Source organism: Archocentrus centrarchus, chromosome 12 (assembly GCF_007364275.1).
Source record: "Archocentrus centrarchus isolate MPI-CPG fArcCen1 chromosome 12, fArcCen1, whole genome shotgun sequence".
Taxonomy (NCBI): domain Eukaryota; kingdom Metazoa; phylum Chordata; class Actinopteri; order Cichliformes; family Cichlidae; genus Archocentrus; species Archocentrus centrarchus.
This window is the reverse complement of record NC_044357.1, coordinates 20,814,261-20,840,937: the sequence shown is the minus strand read 5'-3', so window position 1 is coordinate 20,840,937 and position 26,677 is coordinate 20,814,261. Positions and strand designations below refer to the sequence as shown.

Genomic DNA, 26,677 nt, shown 5'->3' with positions numbered 1-26,677 from the left:
ATCAAGTGTTGCTGCTATTTTGTCCACTCTTTGTAGGTTCTTGTCCACGTGTTGATTCCATCTGAAAAGCCCTACCGTCACATACTGAAGCAGCCACGTGATTAAATGAAAGACTTTTATTTCCACATTTATAAAAGTAATTCATCATTCATCAAATCCCCCTTTTTTTTCTGTCCAACTTCTGCTGTGAATTTCACAAAAAAGAAAAAAAAAAGAAAAAAAATCACGAAATGGGGAGAGGATTTGAGGAAAGCTAAAGGAACGAAAATAATAATTATAGTAATAATTAAAAAAAAATAATAATAAAAACGATCCAGGAGATATACGAGAACCACTCCACAAGTTTGATATCTGCAATATACATTTTTCACCAAAGGAGAGTATTAACAATTAAGGGTTATCACGGTTTCATATGAAATAACATAAGTAATCCACAATGTTCAAATACATCCATAGCAAATCAACAGGCGGTTACACCTGTATGCAGACCCGAGTCCAAGGATTTATCGAAAAAAAAAATACAAAATTAATAATCACTGAGGTGATTGCTGTCCCCTCTGTGGGGATAAAAACAGCTTTTAAATAAATTACTTGACAATTGTACTCAGCTAAAAACGTCAACTAAGAACAAGAAGAAGACTTTATAGATTTATTTCTTTCCATAGCTCTCCTGTATATGTGCCTACACGTGGGTCCAGGCAGGTAGTCCATCCTTTCTCAGACTATATGTGTTTTATTTTTTTCTGTATAGTTTCTGATGGCTAATCTAGCCTATTCTGTTATACTGGATCACCGTGGTCTGAAAGAGACGCACTAACAGATCAAACAAACAAAAAAAAAGGTTTCTTTTAAAATCATTTTTTTTCGATTAAAATGCAAAATATTCTTATTTACAGGTTCATGACTGCTTCACAAGTAGAGAAAAATCAATGACAAATTAGCAAAGAAAAGAAAATTCCTTCATTGTTCCGTTGGATACTCAAATAAGCTGTTATTCAAATTACAGGGAAGGTTGTTCGTGTCCGCTCTAAATAATAATAATAATAATAAAAGGTCTAATTAGCATTGAACTGAAGGTCAAAGTGCCACCGACAATTGCAGCTTGTCTGTTTTTTTTGGAAAAACATTGAATACTGTAACTGGGTTCAAATAAATAACATAACTTAGAAACTTTTATTCATATTGAAAAATAAATAAGTTATAAATAAAGTTCCTCCCCCCACCCCCCTTAAAAACTGAAATAAAAAAAAAAAATCCTCCATACAGGCAGTGGGGGTGTCGGTCACAAAGCTCCGTCCATCAGGGTTCATCATGGATCAGATTTCACCGTTTAAAGGCCGAACAGTTTTTTTTTTTCTTCTCCTCTTCTTCTTTTTTTAAAACTCTTTCTGTCTTTGTGTCGTTTATTCTAACAAGTCCCAAGCTGCCGGGAGCGGCGTAGGGAGAAAAAAAAAGAAAAATAACATCTGCAGGGGCCCGCTCACCGCTGCTGAGCTGGCCGGGGAAGCACTCCGCTCATAGGAGGCAGGGGAGGCGGAGGAGGCGGCGGCTCGCTGCCCCCCTGCAGGCCGTGCAGCAGGATCCGAGGAACGAGGGGTCTCTGCAGTGCCGGTGGGGGCGCCGAGGGGCCTCTGTACAGGTAGAGGGCCGCTCCGGGGTCCAGGTTGGACACCAGGCTCTGCGGGTAGAAGTACGGGGACGGGAACATCCTCTGAAGGGCGGAGTAGTTTCCAGCTTCGGCCAGCAGCTCGAGTCCCACCGCTGTCTGCCTCTTCCACTTTGTCCTGGAAGAGATAAAAGATGTTTGTCTTGTTTTTTTTTTAGTGTGAAACATATGTCTATCTGAATAGGAGTAGTGTGTTTGACACAGCAAAATATATCCAATCTGTTTACCTGGAATCCAATTAACACTTAAGAGAGTTGTTGTTGTTATTATTATTATTATTATTATTATTATTATTATTATTATTATTATTATTATTGCTGTTTAAAAATCACTAAACTCTCCAACCTGCCACTTGTATTCACACCCAGGGATGTCTGTTAGGTTGCCAGTATGCACTCCATGCAGGTGAATAATTCATAATAAAGATAATTGAGTAGCTATAGTAGTTTGTTTGAATTATTAATATGCACACATGCAATGATGCATTATTCATAGTCCAAAGTGTTATTTTTATATTTATTTATGTCATGTAGCTGCCTCAGAGACAGATTGCAGATAAATAAAGTTATTGCAACTCAAAAGTCTTTTTTTCCCCTTTACATTTGTTTTCTCTTCTCCTCGTGCAGTTAATTTTTTTTGAAAAGCTGACACTTTGGTTTTCAGTATATATTTTAATTATCAAAAAAAAGTCATATTTTTGTACAGTGATGGTGAAACCCGAAATAAAATGATAAAATAATAATAAGTCAAAGCTGACAGGTGAGCCAGCCCTCCAGCAGCCACAAGAGTTAGTGAAAGTGAAAAAAATGGTGTCTCAAAAATGTGATCTTTATTTCTTTTTTCTTTTTTTTTTCTTAAGAGAACACAAAATATAAAATATACGGCAGGATACCACAGGGGTGCTGCCGACCAGTAACTGCTCCTGCAGATGTAAAAGTTAAAAATTAAATTATCTAAAAATTGCAAAAAGATTAAAAATAAAACGTGAATGCTGTTTTTATGATTTGTGGGACTGGGTCAGATGTGTTTCAGACCCCCCCCCCCCCCCCCCTTTTTTTTTCTTACATTATATGGACCACACAATAAATCAATTAATAGGCAAAGAGCAGACTGATCAATAATCGAAGTTAATGGTTCGTTGCCGTCCCGCAGTCACTCAGATATGAAGTGAACTCTTGCCACCTTTTGGGTGACGCTGATTAGAAAACATGGCGTCCCCAGGTCATGAGCCGGCCGTGAGAAACGGGATTATCTCCCCTCCCCTCCTCTCCTCTCCTCTCCTCCTCCTCCTCCTCCTCCCCCATCTCCCTTTTAAGAAGCAGCAGTTAGTGTCTTTACCTCCGGTTCTGGTACCAGGTCTTGACCTGCGTGTCGGTGAGGTTGAGGGAGGCCGCCAGCTCCATGCGGTCCTGGACGCTTAGGTACTTCTGCCGCTCGAAGCTGCGCTCCAGCTGGGCAAGCTGGTGGTCTGTGAAGGCCGTCCTTGCCTTCCTGGGCTTCTTCAGCCGGACCTGAGGGCTTTCTCTGCTGCTTGAAATCTCCCTGTCCCCCTCTTCTTTCACTGATGGACGGAAACCAGAGGGGGAAATTAAAAAACAAACTAACAAAAAAGGACAGAAGAAGTTGAAACCAAAGCCAAGGCCCCTCATTCAATACAGCACACATCCGTCTTTGCGCGCAGCCTCCAGAAGAAGGGGGGGGGGGGGGGGGGGGGGGGGGGTATAAATCTTTGCATCACTGTCCTACAAGGAAAACTATCAGTAAACATAAAGGAAATAAATGAGTTCGCCCTGTTACAAACTGAATGACCTTAAAGCTTCAAAGATTTGAAGACGAAAACCACAAAATACAAAATTAAATTTGGCTTTATTTGTAAACATTTTCTTTGTGCTGTAAAAAACAGACAAATTAAAATTATTATTTTAAAACAACTATTAAGCCTAACTTTTGACCAGGAGGCTTTATTTGTTTTTAAATGTATTTTATTGCGCCAGTACAAAAAAAAAAAGTCTAGAAATTTTTCCTGGATGTTTTATTTTTGATGAACATAAAATCACTGTCTGCGGGCTTCAAAGTGTGCAGTTTAAGCTGCATATCTAAAGGAATCAATAAAAACAATTTTAATGTTAAAATAATTTGCTTTTTTAAAACAAGTAATGGGTTTTATCTGAACTTTAGAAGAGCTGTCATTTTCGACTGAAATCACGCCACTGGAAACTGTGCCTATAGGCTTATGGAGCTGTTTGATTTGGCCTTAAATTGTTATGAAAAGCTCTTCCAATATTCGCACTTCCAATCTGATATTTTTCTGTCAGCAGACCCACAGCCTTTGTTCTTTTAACGCGTGGTGTCGTGTCAGGACGAGCATTGATATGCAGTCCTTATAGTCAATTCTCTGATAGAAAAAAGAAGAAGAAGAAAAGGATAGAAGCGAGTGAGGCGAGAGATCTTGGTACTTGAATAGTTGAGTCGTCTCAAGAAGCACAATAATCCGCCTAATTGAGTCACAAGGGAAAGAACGAGCCTTTCAACCGCGACCGGAGAAACTTCACAGGACCGTGGAAATGGGTGGAAATCAAGAGCCGGGCGGCCGGGCGCGGTTACAAATCTGATTAGCGCCGGGGACAAATTGCATCAAATCCCTGATATATTACAGGAGGCGGATTCGTGGAAATCAAAGTTACCGTGGCGGGAGCCGTGTGTGGGCCCCGCGGCTTCGTCAATCAATCAGCGCGTCGGTAAGTGTCTCCATCCGCTCTGTGACACAAGTGAGCGTACGGACTCACGGACGGAATTTATTAAAGAAATTTATGAACTTAAGTTAAATTATTATTATTATTATTATTATTATTATTATTATTATTATTATTATTATTGTTAATAATAATAATAATTTGTACTCGTATTAAAAATGATATTGTTAAATATTTGCTGTTGTAGCCTACAGCGGTGGTGTTCTTTCCAGGCACTGCTTCATTAAACTGTCAATGGAGGTGACATGTCTGTTATGGCTGACATGATTGGAAACAGAGAGGCCCTTGATGGCATTTATCTGGAGGCGACCCTGTCATCTCTTCCATTCGTGCCTCCCTGACATCAACAGATGCTTTCCGGATATTCTGCTTAATGCAGAGCTTGAAACGGACCGCGTGTGTTTGCGCGTTGTTGCTGCTGTTGTTGTTGTTGTTGTTTTGTTTTGTTTTTTTAAACCTATAATAACTTTATAAAATCCTCTGGTCTGTCCCCGTCCTCGGGACAAATCACGAAATTGTCGCCGCGATTCAGCAGCAGAGATTTTCAGGTCGATATTTTGTTTATTGATGGCTTCCGGTGACCTGCTACTAATCACATAGCATAGCAGCAGCAGTATATTTACAGTGATCACCTGTGTCTGCATATTCGGCATTTCTCCCACTGCATCATTAGAAAAATCAGTAGGCAGATTTGTTGTTGTTGTTGTTGTTTTACCATAAAATATATAGTAAAATAATTAAAATGTAAAAAAAATCTAATTGAAAATGTATTTTATTTTATAATCACCACCCAGATGAAAAACATCTAAATTAGCCTTTATTTTGAAAAGCTGATCTGTTGTTCCAACTTCATGCTGTATTCAATCTTTTCCCATATTGCACTAGCTTACAAATTTTGTACCAGACCTCTGCATGACCCTTTTGTTTTATTTATGACTATCTTATACAAAATTTAAAGTTAAAGTCAAACAATAATAAATCAAACATCAGCAGCAGAGAAACTGCAGCCGAACAACATACAAAACCCCCCTCAGTGTTAAAATACTTATTTTTTTAAAGCATGAAAATACATATTTGATATACACATTCTGTGATTTTTAACTTTTTTTTTTCTTTTTTTTTTTTTTGCATGAGCCAAAAATCTGCTATGACAAATCAGTCTGACCTCCATTCCCCTCTGTAAAGTAAAACAGCTTCTTGACAGGCAGTGTGGTACCCTTACCTTTATATTCACTGTCTGACGATGAGTTGCTGTGGATTTTCTCCATAAAGTCGTCCGCTATCTTCGAGGCCAGCCTCCCCGCCTCCTGAGTCGGCTGTCCATTGCTGGAGTAGGGAGCGCAGGCAGCCAAAGGCTTACAGTCCGCGAGAATATCTCTGATGAGGAACGACGAGGTCACGGTCCTCTGCTGCGACCCAGCAGATATCTGCGCGTGCTGCAGGTGCGGTGGCAGGCCGACTCCGTGACCTTGTCTCTGGGCTACCTCATCCACGCACTCCCTCCTCGGCGACGGAGGCGACGAACAGCCGCTCTCCACGTCTGATCTCGGGCTGAACTCCAGAGGGGAGCGGCACTCTCCCACCAAACTGTCCCCTTTGGACACCGGACTTCCAGGCCTGTGGGACAGCAGAGAGTCGATGCCAAAACTGGACCCATTGGCGGACGCCTCCATTGTCTTGATGCGGCCTCCTCAAACTGACATTTGGTATTTAGGACAAGTTTTATTTTAGAGCAGAAGGGGTTGTTTTCGTCTCAGCTGATCCAGAATAGAAGTGACCCCCTTCCCGCATCAACACAATTATTTTTGGATATACTACAAATGAAGATTATTCATCCGCTACTTCCAATCCCCCCCCCTACTCGTTATTTATAGGCCAGATATTTCCACGCTAAAGCTGAGTTACATGAATCGTCCATGAATCCGATGTTCGTATTTTGGAAAAGTCTAAAAAGAGGAGTCTTTCTGAAATAAATACAGCCGCAGGAGTCGCAATCGATCTTTTGGTTTCCTTCAGGATCAACTCCTATTTTGAGTTCAGAAGCCTCTCCGGGTAGATGAAGCAATTATTGCTGAAATGATCTCACCTGCAGAACCCGATAAGACCCAGAAATAAGGAAGATTTGTGGAAAATTTGAAGCAGCAGCCGCAGCGCATCGGTGTCTTCGGGAAAATGCCTTTCAGCACCATGGACAGGTACGGGCGCTTCAGACCTGAAACAGGACCCGAGGACAGTTTTCAGAGCAGCTGGTCATGTGGCTTCGCAGGCGACAGAGGAAAACTGTTCGCATTCCTTGAAAGAGAACGGCCAAACCTTAAAAACAACCCAGTAGAGTGTGAGAGAGAAGCGTCCGAGAGCTGCTGCAGGAAAAGAGACTAGGAAAGCAGGAAGAAGCGGGGGGACGCGGGCTGATGGGATGCGCAACGCAAAAGCAAAAAAAAGAAGCAGCGATAAACTGGGTTAAACAGTCACATCTGGCAAGTAAAGGGACGAGATGGGATCGGGGTGGGAGGGAATCCCAAAAAATTGAACTTGAGGAAAAGTCAGGAGCTAGGTTTTAAGAGCGCCTCGTCCACGTGAGTCCCCTGTGACAAGCCTTCATTGGTTGAGGGGAGCTGGAAGTGGACCTCCCCACACGCCCACTCTCTCTCTCTTTTTCTCTCTGCCTCCCACCCTTCCTCCCTGACTCCCCCATCCTGGCTCATCCTCACTTTGATAAAAGAGACACTGAATTCATCAGGAGACTCAGATCCAACTGTTTACAGGCAATTTTCACACTGTTTGCTTTCATTACATCATTGATGAGGCTTATAATGGGGTTATTATGTGGGGCGGCTCGGTGTTTTTCTTCTCGACTCCCTTTCTTTGACTGGATTTGTTTCCCACCTCCACAGCTTCCATTTATAGTTTTCTTCCCCTCCACGTTTTGGATTTTACTCTCACTAATTTTACTTGTATTTAGTTTTATTTATTTATGGGCTTATCAGGTTTAAAATTGATTACTGCGTGTAGCGGGTTTTGATATTGCATAATTAGTCTAGAGCAAAGCCATATTATTATTATTATTATTATTATTATTATTATTATTATTATTTAGTATTGGTGGTAATTTGTTTAAAAAAATTTTTTTTTGAATTTTTATAATCAAACACCATTTATTTATTTATCCACTAGTGTTTTGTTTTGATTTGTTTTGTTTTGTTTTTTTGTTTTTTTTTTCTTTTCCATTTACCTTAAGTCACAACTTTTATTTTTAAGCTGCCATTAAAAATTACGTTAGGACAAAAATATAAAACATAGTAAAAGTTTTTTGTTTGGTTTTCTGCTCTCGAGGATGAACGGTCATCATTTAGAGCATAATAATTATCTAATTGTCATTGGTAGTTATGCACAATAGTCCGAGCAGCGTGACGCTGAAACTTCAAGGCGCGTCAAGTGCCATTGTGCGCACTTTTCACCTTAACATGCGTGAAATACCATTGTGTTGAGCTCCATCCTGCACAACAGTTTGCCCCGCGCGACGGCCTCGACAGCCCCTAATAATCTAACTAACCCCCCTCACATTATCACCGACACCCCATACCTCCTCCTCCTCCTCCCCCTCGTCCTCTACCCCATGTGACCACCAGATTGGAGGCGCGCGTCGGTCTCAGACACCGGCAGGTTAGTGAATCCGCTCCCCGATCCCATGGGGTCCCATCACGGCTGCAAGCTGTCACATATGAGGCGGGGACAACACAGATATAAGGCAACACACCCACCCTGACTTAGCTGTTTCTTTCTCCTCTGCTGGTGCATGAAAGGAGCAGTGGTTTGGTGCCTTCTCTCACATTTTTTTCTTTTACTTCCTCTTTTATTCTCACAGTGCCTGCATCCACAGGCACCAGCGATGCTGTAGTGAATTAATCATAAGGTGATTAAACTGACTTCTTCCTCTTTGTGATCATCATATGGCCTTTAAAACTTAGAGAAGGTTTAATTATTCCTGTTTGTTTCTTTAAACACCCCCAAAGTCCTGCTATGTTTGATTTAATTTTAATTTTTTGTTATTCAGTTGCACTGTGTTTTTTTTTACCCATATTTGTCAAAATCTTGGAAAAATAAAAGTAATAATTTCAAATTAATAATTTCTAATGGAAATAAAGTTTTTTTATGCAAAGAATTCAATTAGTAGGTAGCCAAAAACTCAAAGCATTATTAATTTTAAAAGATTTCCCAAAAACCTTCCATTTGTGCAAAAATTATTTTACATCATATACACAGTTTGCAACTTTTTAAAGTTTTTATTTGTAATTGTTAATTCTTTGAAATGTGACTTTAAATATACACACCACTACATGTTTTCAGACATTTATATTTGGTTGGTGTCACCATGCAAACAATGAATTTAGACCAGAATAAAACAGGAACAACACCAAAATCAGAAGATAGTTTTGCTTTTTTTTTCTCATTAAATCCTATTTGTATCTAAGAAATTATTTTCTCACCACTGATATTATCTACACAAGCATGTTGGTTCAAAATAAAAATATGTTTTTGAGTTTAAATTTAACATTTTAGGCTTTCGGTTAAGTTTCTAAATCCTGGAATATGTGTTTTTTGGCAGGAGACAGTGGAGTTAGACTGTAACTGTAAGTGTGTGTATGTGTGTGTGCTTTTGTGTGTGTAGTGTAGTGAAATGATTTGGCTCATGCTACTGCTGGTTTTGAACAAGTGTCCCTGTGGTCAAGTAGAGTTGTTTTGTTTTTTTTTTCCCCCTTCAGGAAATGGTCAGAATTTGAGGGCCAGTGCAACTGTTAACCTGGTGTTGATACACAAATACGCACACTCTCCCTGTCTATCTCTCTCTCTCTTTCTGACGCACACACACACACACTGACTGTGGGAGAATGTTATTGATCCATGTTAAAGGGAGGAAACGGGGATGCTTTCAGGAAATGGACACTGAATGGTCAGTTGCTGTCTGTCTCTTCAGCACTCACCTGGTTAAATAATACTTTATAATTGACCTGCATTAAACAGCCTTCCACTTAGAAAACAAAATTGGCACCCTTGGGCTATTTCAGTGAAGTGTAGACTGGGTTTCCTCTGGCTGGAGTGACAGCTGTACAGTTCAATTTAATTCAGATTATTCAAGGCCAGTATGGATGTAAATATTTCATACTGATCAGTCTTTTGTGTAGAAGCATCAATAGGTTTATCTAGATCCTAAGACAAGATAAACTGACACCAAGTGCAGTTTCATCATAATAGTCCATACTGACTTGTCAGTGTTAATAATCTATCTGCAGATATGTGCTTTATTTTATTTCCCCCCCCATGTGCATTACTGGATTCCTGTCCATAAGCTTTGCTACTAATAATGCCTGCTGGGCCTTCTCAGCTTTCCAGGCTTTTGTAAGGAAGGGTTGGAGAGAAAACATTGTGCTACATTTTATTTACTCACTCAATTGAGCAGGTGCGTTAAATATATATCCAGATATGTTTTGTAAAAATATATGTCGCCTTTGAATAAACTTTGGCACCTCTATTGTTTCGGAACATCGAGTAAAGCGTGTCTTTCGAGGGGGATATATGTAAAAAGATGACTCCTCTCAACAAACAAACAGTGTTAAAAAAAGGCAGGGGGGGGGGGAAGAAACAAAAAAAAAAGGCTTGCTCTGGTGCTGGTGCTGCACCTTGGACCAGTCAGGGATGCAAATGATGCACCTTAACACCATCAGGTACTGGAGTTGACAGAAAATAATGAGAACCCGCTGAATCTTTTATAAGGTTAACACTCACATTTCCCAGTCAGCTGTCACACAAGAAAGAATTTAGCACATGCATGCGGGCGAAATAAACCTTCATCGTCTCATTAATGCTGACAGGGCCCTGGACCGGCAGCTCCCAGCGCCTGCACCGCCACCACCTTCGTTTTGTGTCTGTAATTTGCAGCAGAGACAGACCCCCTTCTCCTGGAGAGAAAGAGGAAAGTAGGAGGAGGGAGATATTATGGAGGAGAGTGAGAGGGAAAGAGGGGAATGGTAGAGGATCGAGTGCAGAAGAAAAGAGGGAGGGAAGGTGGGCCTGGGGTGGAGGGTGGGGGGGTGGAAAGATGGCTAGCGCACCAGGAGTCTGATTCTCCCCTAATTGGAAGCATTGGGCATTGTCAACGGAGGATTTTCAGCTGCTCACTGACAGGTAGAGCCGTCAGAATGATAGCCCACTTGTCAGCGCAAAAGACCAATAAAAACAAACCACTTTTGATTTAATTGGAGGCCTAACCATGGTGTGTATGTGTGAGGTATAGTGTGTGTGTGTGTGTGCATGTGTGTGTGTGTGTGTGTGTTGCCTGCAGGGCCAGGGCCATGGGGAGGTGGGAGGAGTTGTGAGGATGAGTGGGGGCATTTGTGTGTGAAGGAAATCATCACTCTAGCCATCAATGTGCTGCTAGCCCTGCCTCCATCTTTGCCATTACTCCTTGTCCTCACTCTTATCCCGGCTCGCGCTTTTGGGAGCGAGTGGTCACCGGACGCCTGTGGTGAGAGGGTATCAGGAGATGCAGGGTTTTGATTCTGTCCCAGGAGGACTTCCTGAGCAGCAACATCAGAGCAAAAAAAAATAAAAACCCAGAAAAAAAAGCAGTTTCTCCTCCTCCTCCTCTTCTTCCCTTCTTCATCTTCTCCCTCCATCAATAGACTTGAGTTCAGTACAGGATGAGCAATGTTTGACATTTCTTCTGCTCCTCTGTCGAATGAGACTCACACAACTAGAGATAACCATCATAAACTTTCCTTCTCCCGTGAAAGTAAATGTCACAGACATCAGTGACAGCCAGTCTCCAAAATACTGAGGAAAGCAGCAGATTAATGTCCGTGATGCTGAAGTGGCATGTTTAGCAAACACCTACGGGTCGAATGTTCAGGTGTTTGCATAGTTTTAGCCATCTGTTTTTAGCAAAGTAATGACCGTAGTCTGCTGTGAATCATCATGTTTTCTTAATTCATTATCAAACTGGCTCACTGAAGCACTCTCTTCTTGGCAGGATTGAGTGGAAAAAAAACTTTGTTTAGCACAGAATTGTGGTAAAAGATTTTTGTCTTCAGGGTGTTTAGGTGTACTTAAATGAAATTCCATCCAAATGTGATGCGATCAGGATTTTTTTTTTCCATCCATGCATAATTCTGCTGTTTTGCAAAGTCATATTTTGTACATTGTCATGCAGTTTAGTGTTTTATTGGCTTTGAATGTTAGTTCTCTATTAACAGATCATCTTTCCAAGCCACGTCTCTATGGGACCATTCTGTACACTTTCAGCGTATCATAATCGAAATGATTTTTGAATGTGTTTCTCATCCGCATCACCTCTAACCCCCCCACCCCCACCCCCCCGCCCCACACCATTACACTATTAATTGTTATAATAATTAGGATGCCTCACTTCACTCTAATCTGTTTTCATAATTGCATGTCCACACATGCATCTGACCATGCACCCCAGCCTCCTGTCCTGCTCCGCTGGCTCGGCGTGCATGCCTCTTGCAGCTAGTGTTTTATTATTCTTGACAAAGTTCAATGAACACATCTGGTCAGAGGATAAGAGGCGATGGAGGGATGTTGCCAAGAGGCAGAGAGGTGAGTGAGGAGCCAATGGAGAAGGGTGTGGGGAGGTGGAGGACGAGGGCCTACGACCATTCATCATAGCTGTCCCTCATGAGCAATGCCAGCTCTTTCAGGCTAGGGCCAAGTTTCCCCGACCTTTGACCCAGAGGACCTAAACCATGGCACATAAGCTGAAGGAGCTCTGTCTTTTAGTGCTTTTGTTGATATTTTGTTGAACCTGTAAAACTTCAACTGAGTATTATTTCATTAATTCACAAGTTTAGATGGTTGTTAATCTTCCCAGGTGTTCAGGTGCGACAGTGATGAGTCATAAATAACTCAGCAAATAAGTGTCAACAACAGCAAAAGTATCAGGATATAAAACTTTCCTGGGAGGAGAAGATGGAGGCTGATGGTTGGGTCATCAAAGCGTGTCAGAGTTTGTTTCACATTATCTTTTCACAGTATGTTTTGGATTCTCTAATGTCTTCTTAAACCACAATGCTGCATTTTTGTAACAAAATAACCCATGCAAAGATTTCCCCCTAAACCAAACTAGGTATTTTGTTGTGCATAAGCAGTAATCTGATTACTTTTGTTCCAGTAATTTGTGGTGTAAATGATCAGAACATGTAGAAGTATCGGGCCTTTTGGGGTGACATGACATGGCAAGATTGAACCATGTGCAGTAAAGGCAATGAGTCTGTATGTCTAATACACTTAAGAAACTGAAACCCCACTTACAAAACAGGCAAAAAAAAACCCTAAACCCTCTTAATCGACATCTTCCAGGGCTGAAAAATGAAGCTAGCACTCAACTGTCAAAAACTGTAGTTTCAATAGCATGTTAAAAAGACTAACTGTACAGCAGAAATAAGCATGTTTACTGCCGGATACAAAAAAAACTGTTTTGGTCTAATTTCCCCTAATTTTTAAAGTTGTATCAAAGCTTTATGTTATGCAATGTTCATGCTTCACCTTCACTAATTCCAGGCACTGAACTGGAACTCTCAACTTTGTGGTGTTACTGTAGTAAATTGCACTAATACCTTTTCAAGAAATCTGTGCTCCAATTTTGGTAATTAAAACACACTCTCTCTCTCTCTCTCTCTCTCTCTCTCTCTCTCTCCTCTCTCTCTCTCTTCGTCTCTCTCATCTCTCTCTCTCTCTCATTATTTGTATGTTACCTAGTAATAATTAGCAGTGCAACACACCCATACTGTTTGCCCCTTGCTCACCAGGCTTGCTAACATTTGCATTAGCACTTAACCTTCTAGCTTAAATCTGGTCATTCACAAATCACAGAATAAATTCATGGTGCTCATGACCATCTTTTATACACAAACTACAGTATTTGTGTCTCACAGTCATTCTGTTACATGCTGTTTCTTATTAGCTGACAGGCAGCCAGCAGCAGTTGTGCCTACACTTGACTTGTAAGCCTTCCTTTCTTGCTGTTTTTCCACAGTAAATGCCTTCTAACTGTAGACACAGCCAGTCTACAGTCTTGCTTTCTGTTCCCACATGTGCTAGATAGAAAAAAATGCAATGAAGTTACTCAAAGCAGAGTTGTGTAATAAATCTGATGTATTTACTTTGCATAATTACTAAAATAATGGGCAGAAAATAGTTTTTCACTGACTAATTCACCTGTAACACTTCCCAAGCTTGTGCAACTAACAATTATACACTTTTTTGCCCACTGCATTCACACACAGCCCAAGACACATACAAAGTTTAAAAAATGCTTGTGTAAATTTACCAGTGCCTGAGGCAATGTCTTCAAATAGCTTGTTTTGTTCAAAAAGTGCACATTTACATTGATCTAACACAGAGAAAAGCAGGAAAGTTTCACATTTGTGGAACCAGGGATTAGTGCATTTCAGCAGCCAAACATGCTCAAGTAATAGTCAGAGACAGGGGTTTTCCACATGCATATGTGTCATAGTTCAATGTTAATCTGTCATGTAGTCTTCTCCTGAGTGATGGTATATTGGTGGGCTCACATTGGGCAGGGGGTCTCCTGCAGCTGCCACAGGGAGACACACACAATCTGGTGGAGAGCTGGTGGAGACATTCCCCTCTAGCTCCTGTATCTTCAGGGAAGGCAGAAGGTCCAGGTTCACACCCCTACCCCCTATCCCGCCAGGGAACGCACAGGCGGGTCGGGCCCTTGGCCTTCTCCCTCCATGTGGGGAAATGGGGGGCGCTGAAGAGGCCGTGCTTACGTCCATGAATCACATCATGATTGTCACTCAGAACATCCCCCCTCCACAGAGAGACACACAGAAATGGGCACATGCACGAGTAATTAAAATCCAGTGCTTGACAAGATGCTGCAGAAACCCGTTAAAGTACCTGTAATGGTGTGCTTCACCAGGAGACAGATGACTTTGGCTCCTGCAAACTATTTTAGTTATTTCATCATTATCTTGTAATGTCAAAGCACATTCCTGTCATGGCTTTCCCATAGACCCACGTAATCATTTTGTTCAACCACTGGTCCCATCCATTGAAAAGTGTTCTTATACTATTTTATTAGTTAACCATTAGTCAATTTAGAAATGTTGTCCCTGGGCCTTACCTTACATTAGACTCATTCGTAGTTTTAGGACATTTATGGTAATGTGGAGCACTTTGGTGTATTCATGCCACTTTTAACTTGGAAAATGAAAACAACATGGACACTGTAAAGAAGTTTGTGTAACTTTCAAACTAATCTAGGCCACTCTAAATGGACAAAAAAAAAAAACAAAAAAAAAACTAATGGTTACAACCTAAAACAATTTTACAAGCTAAAATTAAAAACAGACTTTAAAGTAAATCTAGCAACATGTGAATTTGGACCACTAATCATCATTTTCTTGCTGTCAACCAATTGTTTCCTTTTTCTGCACTTGCATGCAAGTCATGTAGCAACATTTTCTCAGTTATTCTGGGATTTTTTTTCCCAAATTCACATGAATTTTATTATTTTCTTTCTTAGCTTTATACCACATGAATTTACAGGGATGTCATGGTATCTACGATAAGTTCTATTGAGGAAAAAAAAAATCATATTAATTACACCCAGAAACTTGGTGCGTATCTCTAACTGTACAAATTCAACCAGATAGTTATTACCACTGGAATATATGTGACATTGTCATGTGTGTAATATTAACATGATGACAATATTTCATTTTTAAAATATCACAGTTGTCACGAATACTCTTATATCATGACAGCCCATCTATTGAGCCTCTCACATTTTAATTCCATGATTCCAAACTCAAATATTTTCCGTACTTACACAACTAACCAGAAGTACTGAAAAAAATGCCAGGCTCTCTTTTACTTACAGACAACACACACACACACACACACACACACACAAAGGTGGCTCACTTGGGGGGGGTTCAGCTCTCTGTCCCGCCCTTAAACTCCCTGCCTCTAATTTGGCCAATATGCAGGTAATATGTGGGTCGCAACATCTCAATTATCACACCTCCTGTCAGCGACTCCCAATCCTCCACTCGCCACTACCTTCCCCTCCAACATGCCTCCAGCCCCCACCCTCACCCCTCCCGCCGTGACTTTTATTGCTTCATTAGTATGCTCCACATGCTCCGCCGCACACCACACTCGAGAGCCTTCAAACCTTAACAACTTTTGGCACATCAGCACGTGATGAGGGAATGATGAGGGACTCTTTCTACTAAAAGCCCACCTACCTGGCGCAGTGGCTCATTTTTTTTTTTTTTTTTTTTTTTTTTTTTTTTTTTTTTTTTTACAAGCGTGCGGCCAACCTGGTGATGCAGAAAGTAAGGGAAACAGTTGGGCAAATGAGTGTGAGGCTATTTCCAGGTGTCACATCTGAAAAAGTCATAGCAGATGAGATGATTGGACTAGAGGTGTGGGCTGTATTTGAAGTTTTTTTCAGTACTGGTGCCAATATAATGACTAAGTTTTGGTGCCATAGTTTGAGAACATTGTTATTTTTTTTAGCAAATTATAAAAAATGATGCATCTTGGGATTAAATATATAATTCTGTGTAATCATACAGCATCTATTCGCAGAAACAAATACAACATCTTCTGCACAACAGTGACAGTCAGTGTGAAATCAGATGATTTTTTTTTAAATCTTGGAACCACTTGTGGAGAAAATAAAAGGAAAAAAAAAATGTTAAGAAGGCTGAATGCTGTCTTTGCACAAGCATCCATAGACCTTAACCTGAAATAAAACAAGCAAAAGAAGAGGTAAAGAAGTAAACAAGAATGCGACCAATCATCCGGTGCCCTCTTTCTATACTTGACAGTTTTTGATGCTGATGGTACAGACGTATTGAAAAATTTTGAAGTTGGATGCACCTGCCACAGTTCACACCTGACACGGATCACTCATCTCGTCCCCGCACTCTTTTGCACCTGCTCTCCTGCAGGGATGCCTGATTTCTGTGTAAAATACCTGTTGGGATGCATGCAAGCATGCTATATTTCCTGTCACAAGCATCCATCCTACAGCTAAGCAGGTATGTCCAAGGTGTGCTTAGAAAGCATGTGCTCACACGCTGGTCGTGCCGGTGTGTGTGAGTGCATGAGTTGGGGGCGCTCGGTGCTGAGAATAAGACCCCCAGAAAATGCTCATTAGAGTGACCTTGGCACTTGGAGCGAGCGTTTGATGGATCGGGTACAGGGCCAAACAAGCCCCTGGGGAGCCATGATCTTATCTCTTATTGTACACACACACCTCCCCCCCTGCTGACCCTACTCCACCCCTCCCTGCTCACTCACACTCCTCTACTCTACACGCATCACAGGCAGAATAAATCTGTGTCTGACACTACAGGAAAAAAAGGGGGGGTTGGGTGGGGGGGAAGCCTTGGGGGAGTAAAGGAGAGAGAGAAGGCAGTGCTTTGAAGAGAGGGGGCTGGAGGGAGGGAGGGGTGACAGCAGGAAAGAAAAAACACACAGAGGGCCGAGGAAAAACCAATAGCTCACAGAGGTGTCATTACCTACATAAGTCAGGTGTGCATGTGTGCTTTTTTTTAAATTATTATTTTTTATATATATCTATATATATATATATATATATATATATATATATATATATATATATATATATATATATATATATATATTTCTGCGAGGCACATGGCCTGTTAAAGGAAAACTGAAGAAATTGGCTGAGTGGGGGAGGAAGGAAGGAAAAGGGGGTGAGGATCAGTAGATGATGAGTCTGAGATGAAAGACGAGCCTCTCAGGTGTCTCTGTAGCACCTTCATGGTTTGCTCTGTTCCTCTTACCTGTCCTTCTTTTCGATAACACACATACAGGTAGACAAACACACACACACACACACATACACATATTCACGGTATTGCCACCACCGCCCTCATGTCTCCCCACTACGCTCCCAACCGGGAGGGACACACCAAACACACAAAGAGACATGAGGCAACATCCACCTCCAGGATGGCAAAGTTTCTCCCCCACCACCTAGCATCCCCATATTCACAGGGGTGGCATCACAGGCTTGTGGGCTCTTTGTGTTCTCTTCTTCTGCTGCAGCGCTACGGGGAGAAAGTGACACTCTGAAGTCTTAATTGAGGTTTACCTGCTGTTTTTTTTCCTCAGTGTTGTTGTGCGTTAAAGTGTGGTTAAACTTTATAATCAAGCCTACAGGGTTTACGGTGTGAAGCGCTGAAGCGAGGAGCGTGTGATGACATTACAAACACGGTTGTTTACTGGGCTGCAAGCAGCAGTTGCAGCTAGCTCACTTACCTGCCCCTACAACAACAACAAAACTCTCACTGTCAGTCAACAGCCCTCTAAACAAACCACTGAGTGTTCCCAGAAAAGGAATTTGAGTAGAATGCAACTATTTACTGAATCTTGGGCATGCTTGAATGGCTCCCTCTCTTTTCACTTTGCACTCGGTCCCCCCATTTCATTGCTGTCTGTCAGTCTGTCTTTGCAAGATCTGGGAGGGACTGAGAGACTGATGTCTCAGCTCCTCCAGGATCCCACCAGGAACGCCTTTTGACAGTTGCAGGAGCAGCAGGATACAGCGCAAAGATGTTGCTGTAATTGCACCTGGTTGCGTCATGAAAAAGTAATAATTTGCTGTCAAGGACGTCAAGGTGTCAGTGTTCGGCAGGAGTTGATAAGGTATTGACTGCCTCCAGAGTGCTCACTCACTCACTCTCAGTCACACTCCTTTATAAAGTTGACTCCCTGAGAAAGAGGGAGACAGCAGAGGTTGGGGAACAGAGGAGGGAAAGAAGGAAGTGAAAGAGAAGGAGTGGGGGTTAAAAGTACCAAAGAAGTGAAATGAGCAAAGCAAAAATAGGCTAAAGACAGTCGGTGTGCATGCTCCGAGCTCCGAGACATTAATTGCACTCTGTTTGCCACTTCGCAAACCCCGTTCATTCATAATACATGCACAGATTGCGTTAAATTATACATAAGCGATCAACAGGCTAAAGCACCGTGGCGTGCTCTCCCGGTAAGTTGAATAATACACAATTACCACCTGGCTCACTCTTCCATTCACTTTGATTACCGTCACACGGGTCATAACTCACCGCGGAGTGCCTCTCACAGCCTAGAAACAAAAAAAAAAAAAAAGAGAGAAAGAAAAAAGGGGCGACTTCTCGTTGTGAAAGTGACCCCGTTGTTTTCTTGAACCTCAATCTTAAGAGTGAACACAAAGCCTCACGGGAAGTTTCAACCTCTACTAAAACCACATACACTGGTGTGCCTTTGTGTGGGGGTTGAGGATGTCTCCAACTATACTTGGAAAGACTTAGGAATATGAAGTTTGGATACAAAATACCAAATAATACTTTTTTTGTGATGCTTTAGTTTAGAAACAAAATTCTGTGCGGAAACTTTTTCCTTTTAAAAATATTCAAAAACTGTCAAAATCTTTATTTAATTCTAGAAGTGACCTAAAAAAAGGAGCTTTCCATCTAATTAAGCTCTAAATGGATGCATTTTAATCTAAACCATCATCTTTTTTCGAATTTTAACCAAGTATTTTGGTACCTAAACGCAACCAAACTGTGAGGGAAAACAAAAGTGAATACTGAGTGAAATACCACGCCTATGTCATCACACAAATTTTAAAACTTTTTTAATTGGAAACACTTCTATGTGCAATTTCAGGAATGCCCACTTGGTTCTGTTTAAGTGGTAACAAACAACCAGTACAATCATTTAGTGTGAGTATTTAATTAATACATTTACCGACTGTTACAAACACAGGCGGTTTTATTACCAGCTCACTAGCAAGCACACCATGACCTCAAACATGATTAAACAACATTTTATATAGCAGATGAGGAATAGATGGTGATCAGTTCTGTTGCAGGCCTCACTGGCTCCCAGGTTGGGCAGATTCTCCTGGTACTAATGAGAGAGCATGAAAAAGAGGGAGGGAATGAGATAAGCAGCTATTTATATAACCATAAGGGGAGTGTATGAAATTTGGTCCAGCGCCTGAGGTTCAGATAAATTACTTTAAAATAAAATAAAATAAAAAATACCCAAGCCAGATTAATGAACAGGCAGCATTTAAGCCCCTGAACACCAAGTTGCCCTTGGGGTACATCTATTCTGACACATTTGATTTTTATTCAGCTAACTTTTACTATTTTTACACCTTACACTCACACTACTCCAGCATTATTAGAAGCCCAAAAGCTGTGGCTGTTGTAAATGTTACTGACCATATTTTAGTTAGAAAAAACTGCATGTTTGTTTTAGTCTGGACAGCCAAAAATGCAATCTACAGGAACAATGATTCAGAAGCACTGATTTACAAAAGTTCACTTGAAACATTTCAGGTAGTCTTACATACCTTTTGCATCAGTACTCTTCTAATTACCACAGCTTCCTCTGGTGATGGATAATGCTCCTGGTTCTGCTGTAATATGTTGCTATATTTGCTTTTTTTATATATTTCTTTGCAATGATAAGATTTCCAATGCCATGACCGTGTACGCTGGTGCTTTACTTTCAGTTATAGTTCCACTGATTGGATCAATCAAGAAAACATATTTCTGTGCATATTAACCTTAATAGCTATTCCCTAAAAAGACAAATTGATTAATTCCTTTTCCTTTTCTGTGATTCTGACTCTGATTTAAAAGTTTTGTAATAAATTTGAATTACAAATTGCAGAACATCTGAATATGGAAAAAAAAAAGCCACTGGCACAAGTTTTTCTCAACTTTACTCTGGTGATGGAAACCTGTGGTCTTCAGCAGAGGCAGAAGAGGGAAAAACCGAACTGCATGGAGGAAATCGATGATTTGATGAGCTGAACAACCACTCCAAACACTCTCGCCCTGAATGTGTAGACACTGGCATCCTGTGCTGCAGAATTTCAAGGCAAATCATTTGTCATCGCTAACCACCCGGCTGAAAGTAAAAGTAATCTTTACCTGGAGAAAGTCAGAGACTTTTACTGCTGTTGGAGCTATAAAATATAACTACCTTGTGCTTTTCTTTTGTGGTTCAGAAATGTAACTAGCCAATCACGCCTCTTCTTTAATGAAAATGCCGTGATGCTGAAATAAAATCTGATTCTCATTCAGTGATCGCTGAGTACGTTCACTGTCGTGCAACCTGGCTGCAAATGGCTGCACGGAGCGAATGCCAATTCAGTTAGTAAGGCTGATGACCAGAGTCAAGCACAAAAACTACAGATGCTTGACAGCACAAGGCTGTTGGCTCAACACGTCAGAGACACTCCAAAAGTGGTCGCTAACAGGTGCTGGCATGCTGGCTACTACAGGGATCAAACCTGCAGGTTTCCTTTACAGGACAGTCTATTTCTCTTCCACCCAGCTGCTCTCTGATTTTTGACCTAGTGCTCCATCTTTGATCAGGCACAGGCGTGAAGTGGGATGACGCCCCGGGCTCGAGCTTTAATATTGAATATAGAATATTTTATTATTGAATTTCCCTCCATCTCTGGCCGTTTTCATCGTCATAGGTAGATAAAAACCGATTGCTTGTGGCATGTTTGACACCCGAAGCGTCCACATGTGTGAGAAGAAAAAACATGTGCTTCAATCTTTGCTACTTGCCTTTCGAGTGCGCCTGCCCGGCTTAAGCGTTAAGGGGGAATGCCCTCTTCTTCAGAGCCGGGCTGACGTAAGATAAAAGCGCTCACTGAGAGTAAAGTGAACAGTGCAGCAATGCAGTAGATATCTGTCCTCATTGTCACTTAATGAACCATCAATGGAGCAGCTTGGACCAGCTTATAGACTTCCCATTGTTGCACAGGGGCTCCCAGGGTTGATAGATTCAGCGTTAAGGGTCAGGATTTGTGGAGCTAGAGGCACAATCCTTCGGATATTTCCCAGAGATCTAAAAGCCGGTTAATCAGCTCCCCCCTTCATGATCTCCCTCGCTGTTCATCTTCCCATGGACGAGTTCTATCATTCTTTATACCGCTAGCCTCGGCGTGCTTTCTGTGCCTTTCTTCTGCTGTGTTTGTGTTTGGGATTTGCCCAAGTGGCCCCCAGATCAGTTGACCTGACCCCGGCTTGGCATAGAATGGTTCAGGTCTTAGCTGAAGCCTCTCTTACATTTTAATCAGAGCCCTCCGGTTTTCCGCTGCCACACACGCAGAAACATACAGAACTTCTTTTTGTTGCTGTTTTTACTCAGTGAAATTATCAGCGCGGCAGTTGTTGTGCTCCTTCTCTTTAACCTGTACTTTTAAACTGTGGTGAAGATGAACTAATCTCTCGCAGTGCCTCCTGTAATTAAGCTCGCTGTTTTTATTTCTCTTGGATCACCTTGCATTAAAAATTTCCCCCTGGATACCCCCCCCCTCCCCATCTAACTGCATCTCCCCCTTCCTGTGCTGTTTGTCAGCTGAAGTGATTGCCTCCCTCTTCCACCCCCTCAGTGGCATTTAGCTATTCTCATTTGCATGTACATGCCCTCGCTGTGCGGCCCGTGGGCTGGCGAGATTGATCAACAATGCCACGCCGTGTTTTATTACACGTCAGTCGGAAAGATGGGTACCATACGCTGTGTGTGAGAGCATGCAAATGTGCATCTTGGTGGGTAAGCATGTTGTGTTGGTTGTGATGCTCACAAATAAAACCCTGCATAGAGCTCATATATCACTTCAAGATTTTGACAAACGTATATACACACGGCACACCTGAGACCTGGTTAAAAGGTATTGAAAACACACACATCATCTTGGACCCTGTGGGAGTTGATGCAGCTGAACATGTATATTCTTGCTCGGTGAAGTCTGTGTTTACGGCTGTACTTTAGCGTAGCCTAAGCCTTCATCTCCTCATATTACATACCGAGCTGACAGATATTAATATGCAAAATAGGAGGATGCTGAACAAAATGCTGATAATTAAGCGAAGATGTTCTGGGTAGAATCGCGCTTAAGAGTGTGCATGTGGGACCCAGCACATGGTAAGCCATATGCCTCTGCGCAGTTAGCGCTATCCTTTGGGGTAGAGGGGGTTGGGGCCTGTTTCCACAAAGGCACAGTACAAATGGAGCCTGGGAGACATGAACTGTATCCTTATCGTGTTTTTGTAGAGTCATCACAGAAGAGAGATGATCATCGAGGAGTAAGATGCTGCTTTTTTGTGAGACCGGCACAAAGGTCAAAGGTCACTAGGATCTCCTCTTTCTGACATCACTGAGTGTCACTTTATGAAAACCGATGCCTGTGCTATATCTCACAAAGACGCATCTCTCGTCTCTCAGGTTGGCTGCCTTACCCAGCAGCTCCTCCTTCCTTCCCTCCCCTGGCTGATCTCTCCTTCCCTCCCCAGAGGGGGTGAGGGAAGTAGGGAGGATTTTTGTGCTGCCGGGGGCGACAGGCTCTCTGTGCCATCCACTTACACAAACGGCAGGATCAGCGCTGCACACAAGAATAATTAGAAGATAATGGGTAGTAATGCAGCCCGATCTGTCCCGATTATCTCCTGGCACCAACCGGCACAGCGCCATCTGGTGCCAGATCTCGGGGCAGCGGCTGCTCTGCCACATGAAAAGAAGGTGGGCTTAGGCTTAATCTCACACCCCATTCTGTTATTGACTGTCTGTGTGGTGCTGTATTCAAAAGTGAGCGTGTGTGAGAGTGTGTGCGCATGTGTGTCAGTCTCTGTCTGCTCCTCTGAGTTGGTTGATATATATCACAGAGAAAAAGTGAGGTTGCATTTATATTACATGCATAGGTGACAGGCGGTGTTGCTGAGTGTCTTGGTGATCGACAGTAAAGCAGAGTGTTGTTGAGAGCCCGGTGTGAGTTTCTGCAGTGCTGTTACATGGACAAGTGTCTGTCATGCTGGGCTCTCTTTCTCAGCTTAACTCCCACCCTGCGTCTTCTTAACCAGCCTCTCTCCCACAGCTCTGGGCCAATTCAATATGACAGTCCATTGTATGGCCAGTGTGGCCTGAGGTTTAGTGCGTAAAGGCTTCTTTGTGCTTTGTGTTTACAGGCGCTTTATGTCGCCGACAGAATTCAAAAGCCCCTCGCACACCCGCACCTTTGCACAAACCAAACGGCCTAATTCTCGTAATGCCTCTGCTATTATCTGTTAGACTGAACAGAAGCACGTTGCTTTATCAAATCATCCTGTCACGTACTTCCCAGACAGCCGGTGCCATTTAGGAGAAGTTCTGGTTTTGCACTGTGATAGAGGTTTGATTTGTGCTGTGAGGGAGAGGAAAAGCACATTCATTGCCATACTAGCAGAGGAGACTCGGGCGTACTGGCGCACCTCAACTGACAGTGGGCATCTTTTTTTTTTTTTCTTTAAGAGAAATAAAAAACACTCACTCATTCCCACTTGTCTGGAGTTGCTTTTGCTTCTCTCGGTTTGATATCACTGTAAGGTTAAAGACAGTGGGCGAGATGAAATCAACATTTTACATAATTTTTTCTCACATTGCACGGAGCACTACAGCCTAGAAACCTCGAAATTCTACTCAGTAAAGTTGATTTTTTTTTAATTCAGTTTCTTTTGATTGAATAATACCTTAATTTAACAGCTATATGACACTAAACTAAATTAATTACAGTCCACCTAAGATTTAGCAATACATTAGAAAAATTCTTGATTATAAGAAAAAGTGAGGGAATTGGCTCTTGGCTACATGTTCCTACAAATATTCAGTGGCAATAATTGTCCTTCACCATAATTAAATCATTGTGTAACACACTCTTGCACCTGGAAGTTCCCCTTGCAACTCCCTTTCTTACATTGTTTATTTAGTTCCCTTTATAAGATAAACAATATCTGACCAGAGAGAGTAGGAGGATGAGATAAAGTAAAGGTCCTGCTGGCTGGGAACTGAACCTGGAACAGTGAGGTATGCACTCTAACCACTAGGCTGTCATCCATACAAGATGCACTCACCCCAAAATTTGTATTCTCAGGCAGATTTAATCCATTTGTTTGTATTTCACTTTATGAGTAATATACATTGACTCTATATAAAAGAGAGACATAGCCACTGTGATGTCACCCACTGAAGTCCAGCTTTGAAGCTTCAAGTTGAGCCTTGATGTTCGTTTCCATTATGGCGTTTTGCAAACCATACATGGCAAGAAACCAAGACATGCTGCACGCGTGTATGCCTCCATCTTCTCAATGAAGTGAAGGCCCACCCTAAATCATACTCTGATTCAATCATTGTGCTGCACAAAATGAACTTCATGTTGTATTAGATGAGATTTTAAGCTAGTGACTATAAAGACCTCAGGAAAATATTTAGAGATTAAGTTAGCAGTAGGGTCAGTTTCTCATAGTGTTTTATATACTAGTACAGGCCCATGCTCCTACCCTGCTCTGCTATATGAATGCCATTTTTAGGTGGTTGCTAGTCAACATGAAAACATTATAATATGTTATATGGATAAGAATATAATATTTAAGCATTATGGATATAAAATAGATGCTATTGTTGTCTATTGTTATTGCTTATTAGAAAGACTGCAGTTTTAAGGCTGCATTGGATTTGCTTTCAGACCTGGAAGCTGTGTCAGTCTTTTATATAGATATGCTAATATACTAAGGTTAAATTTGAATAATTTGCATCATTAAACAAGAACTTATCAAATTTTCAGTCCAAAAATAGCTCATATATGTAGCAGAATAATAACATATGTGCTGTTTATTTAGGTGAATCATCATGTTAGATACACACATATCATCTTACATGGTGTGCATATTTGGGGACACTGGTACTCCTATAATGTAACATCAGTAAAATTGATTTCTTTATTTACACCAGCGGTTCCCAAAGTGTGGGCCGCGCCCCCTGGTTGGCCACAGTAATAACAAAAATTCATTATTTTTTTAAACAGTGATCCACACTAAGAACGTATATCATCTATACTGTGGTTTGTCATTTTTCTAAGTCAGTATCTCTGACCAGAAGGTCACTGTACAACCCCTAAAACAAAAGTATGAAGAGGCTGCATGTCAGGAGATACCATGTCAACTTTTAAATTGCCCTGATAGACCACAGTCACTTGCAATTTGGTACAGTTTGAATAGTTCATAGTTTAACCTCACCCAGTGCCAGTTCATACGTCTTTCTTTACCCTTCTTCCGTCCCACTAATTTGCTCTCCATACACAACCTGCGCTGTTTATTGAGATGCTAACTCTCTTTATGAGCACCTAATCCCGGGGCAGGGAGGATAATTTATGAAGCATTTACATGAAGAAGCCCGGCTAATTGGAAGCATGTGTCTGCGTAAGCCTCACCAGTGCAGAGGCACACTGCAAATGAGCAGGCTAGGATTCTCACCGCCTGTAACATAACATAGTAATCATCACTTCACCTCAAAATAAGAAAATTCTCCATGACTCTACAAGCCAGTAAAGTGTGCACTGTAGTGGTGCTATATGTCTAAGAGGCCAAGCTATCAGTAGAGAGTCTGGGAAGCTGTCTTTTGTTTGCCTTGACACGTACGGAGGCAGCATTCTTCTCAAGCTAACTGCCCCATCAGCAGAGAAATGAGCCGTCCGAGAGGTACTTGACGCTGTCTCTTAAGGCTTGACCTCCTGCCATGTCCAGGGTGAGGTCAAAGGTCAGGTAGGCTGGTCTTTGCCAGTAAGCCAAGAGGGCACTGGTCATTTTGATGGAAGATGACGCCCTCCGCTCTTCATTTACTGCACCCCAGCTTCCGTGGCCCTATTCTCTCCAAACTGAGCCTTTCTCAGAACACCCCCATCCTCATTTACATCAGGTCGTTTGTTATGACTTTATGATTATATATGGGGCTTTGTCTGGCTGTGCATGTACCTTCACCACTCCCAGCTGGTCCCCATTAATAACAGGGCCCTGGTGTAGACAGAGCCGGAGAGACGGAGGAGCTTGTTAGCGTCATAGCCGAGCGCAGGGGCTCAGCATGTGAGAGTGGAAGGGCCGACAGGACAGGAGGGAGATGTACAGTACACACACGCACCTACACACACACACACAAACACACACACACATACACACATACACAGAGTCACCTGGAGTATCTTTTTACACTCCAACAACAAATTTGAAGTACATGACATGATGTCCAGCATTTGTCCTAGCAATTGCACAAAGCCATCATGGCGTATTTCTGTGGAACTATATGTGTAAATGTGTCAGTCTGCCTGTGTCTGTGTGTGTGTGTTTGTGGGCCA

General features: G+C 41.9%; 1 protein-coding gene across 1 annotated transcript; it reads right to left on the bottom strand.

Annotated features, from left to right (window-relative positions):
* Positions 1 to 244: 244 nt before the first annotated feature.
* Positions 245 to 6,926, bottom strand: barhl1b (BarH-like homeobox 1b). The gene is made up of 3 exons (XM_030742941.1): positions 5,642 to 6,926; positions 3,005 to 3,227; positions 245 to 1,784 (listed from the first exon to the last, which is right to left on the bottom strand). Exons 1-3 carry the CDS (start codon positions 6,090 to 6,092, stop codon positions 1,481 to 1,483), a joined length of 978 nt encoding a protein of 325 aa, XP_030598801.1. The 5' UTR covers positions 6,093 to 6,926; the 3' UTR covers positions 245 to 1,480.
* Between the last annotated feature and the right edge of the window lie 19,751 nt (positions 6,927 to 26,677).

What these genes read in the sequence shown, in the direction of transcription:
- barhl1b (XM_030742941.1), bottom strand. Translation starts at nt 6,092, where the DNA reads ATGGAGGCGTCCGCCAATGGGTCCAGTTTTGGCATCGACTCTCTGCTG. An exon ending in GTCAGACAGTGAATATAAAG is followed by an intron (nt 3,228 to 5,641) that starts GTAAGGGTACCA and finishes TCCGTCCATCAG; the next exon opens with TGAAAGAAGAGGGGGACAGG. An exon ending in ACCTGGTACCAGAACCGGAG is followed by an intron (nt 1,785 to 3,004) that starts GTAAAGACACTA and finishes TATCTCTTCCAG; the next exon opens with GACAAAGTGGAAGAGGCAGA.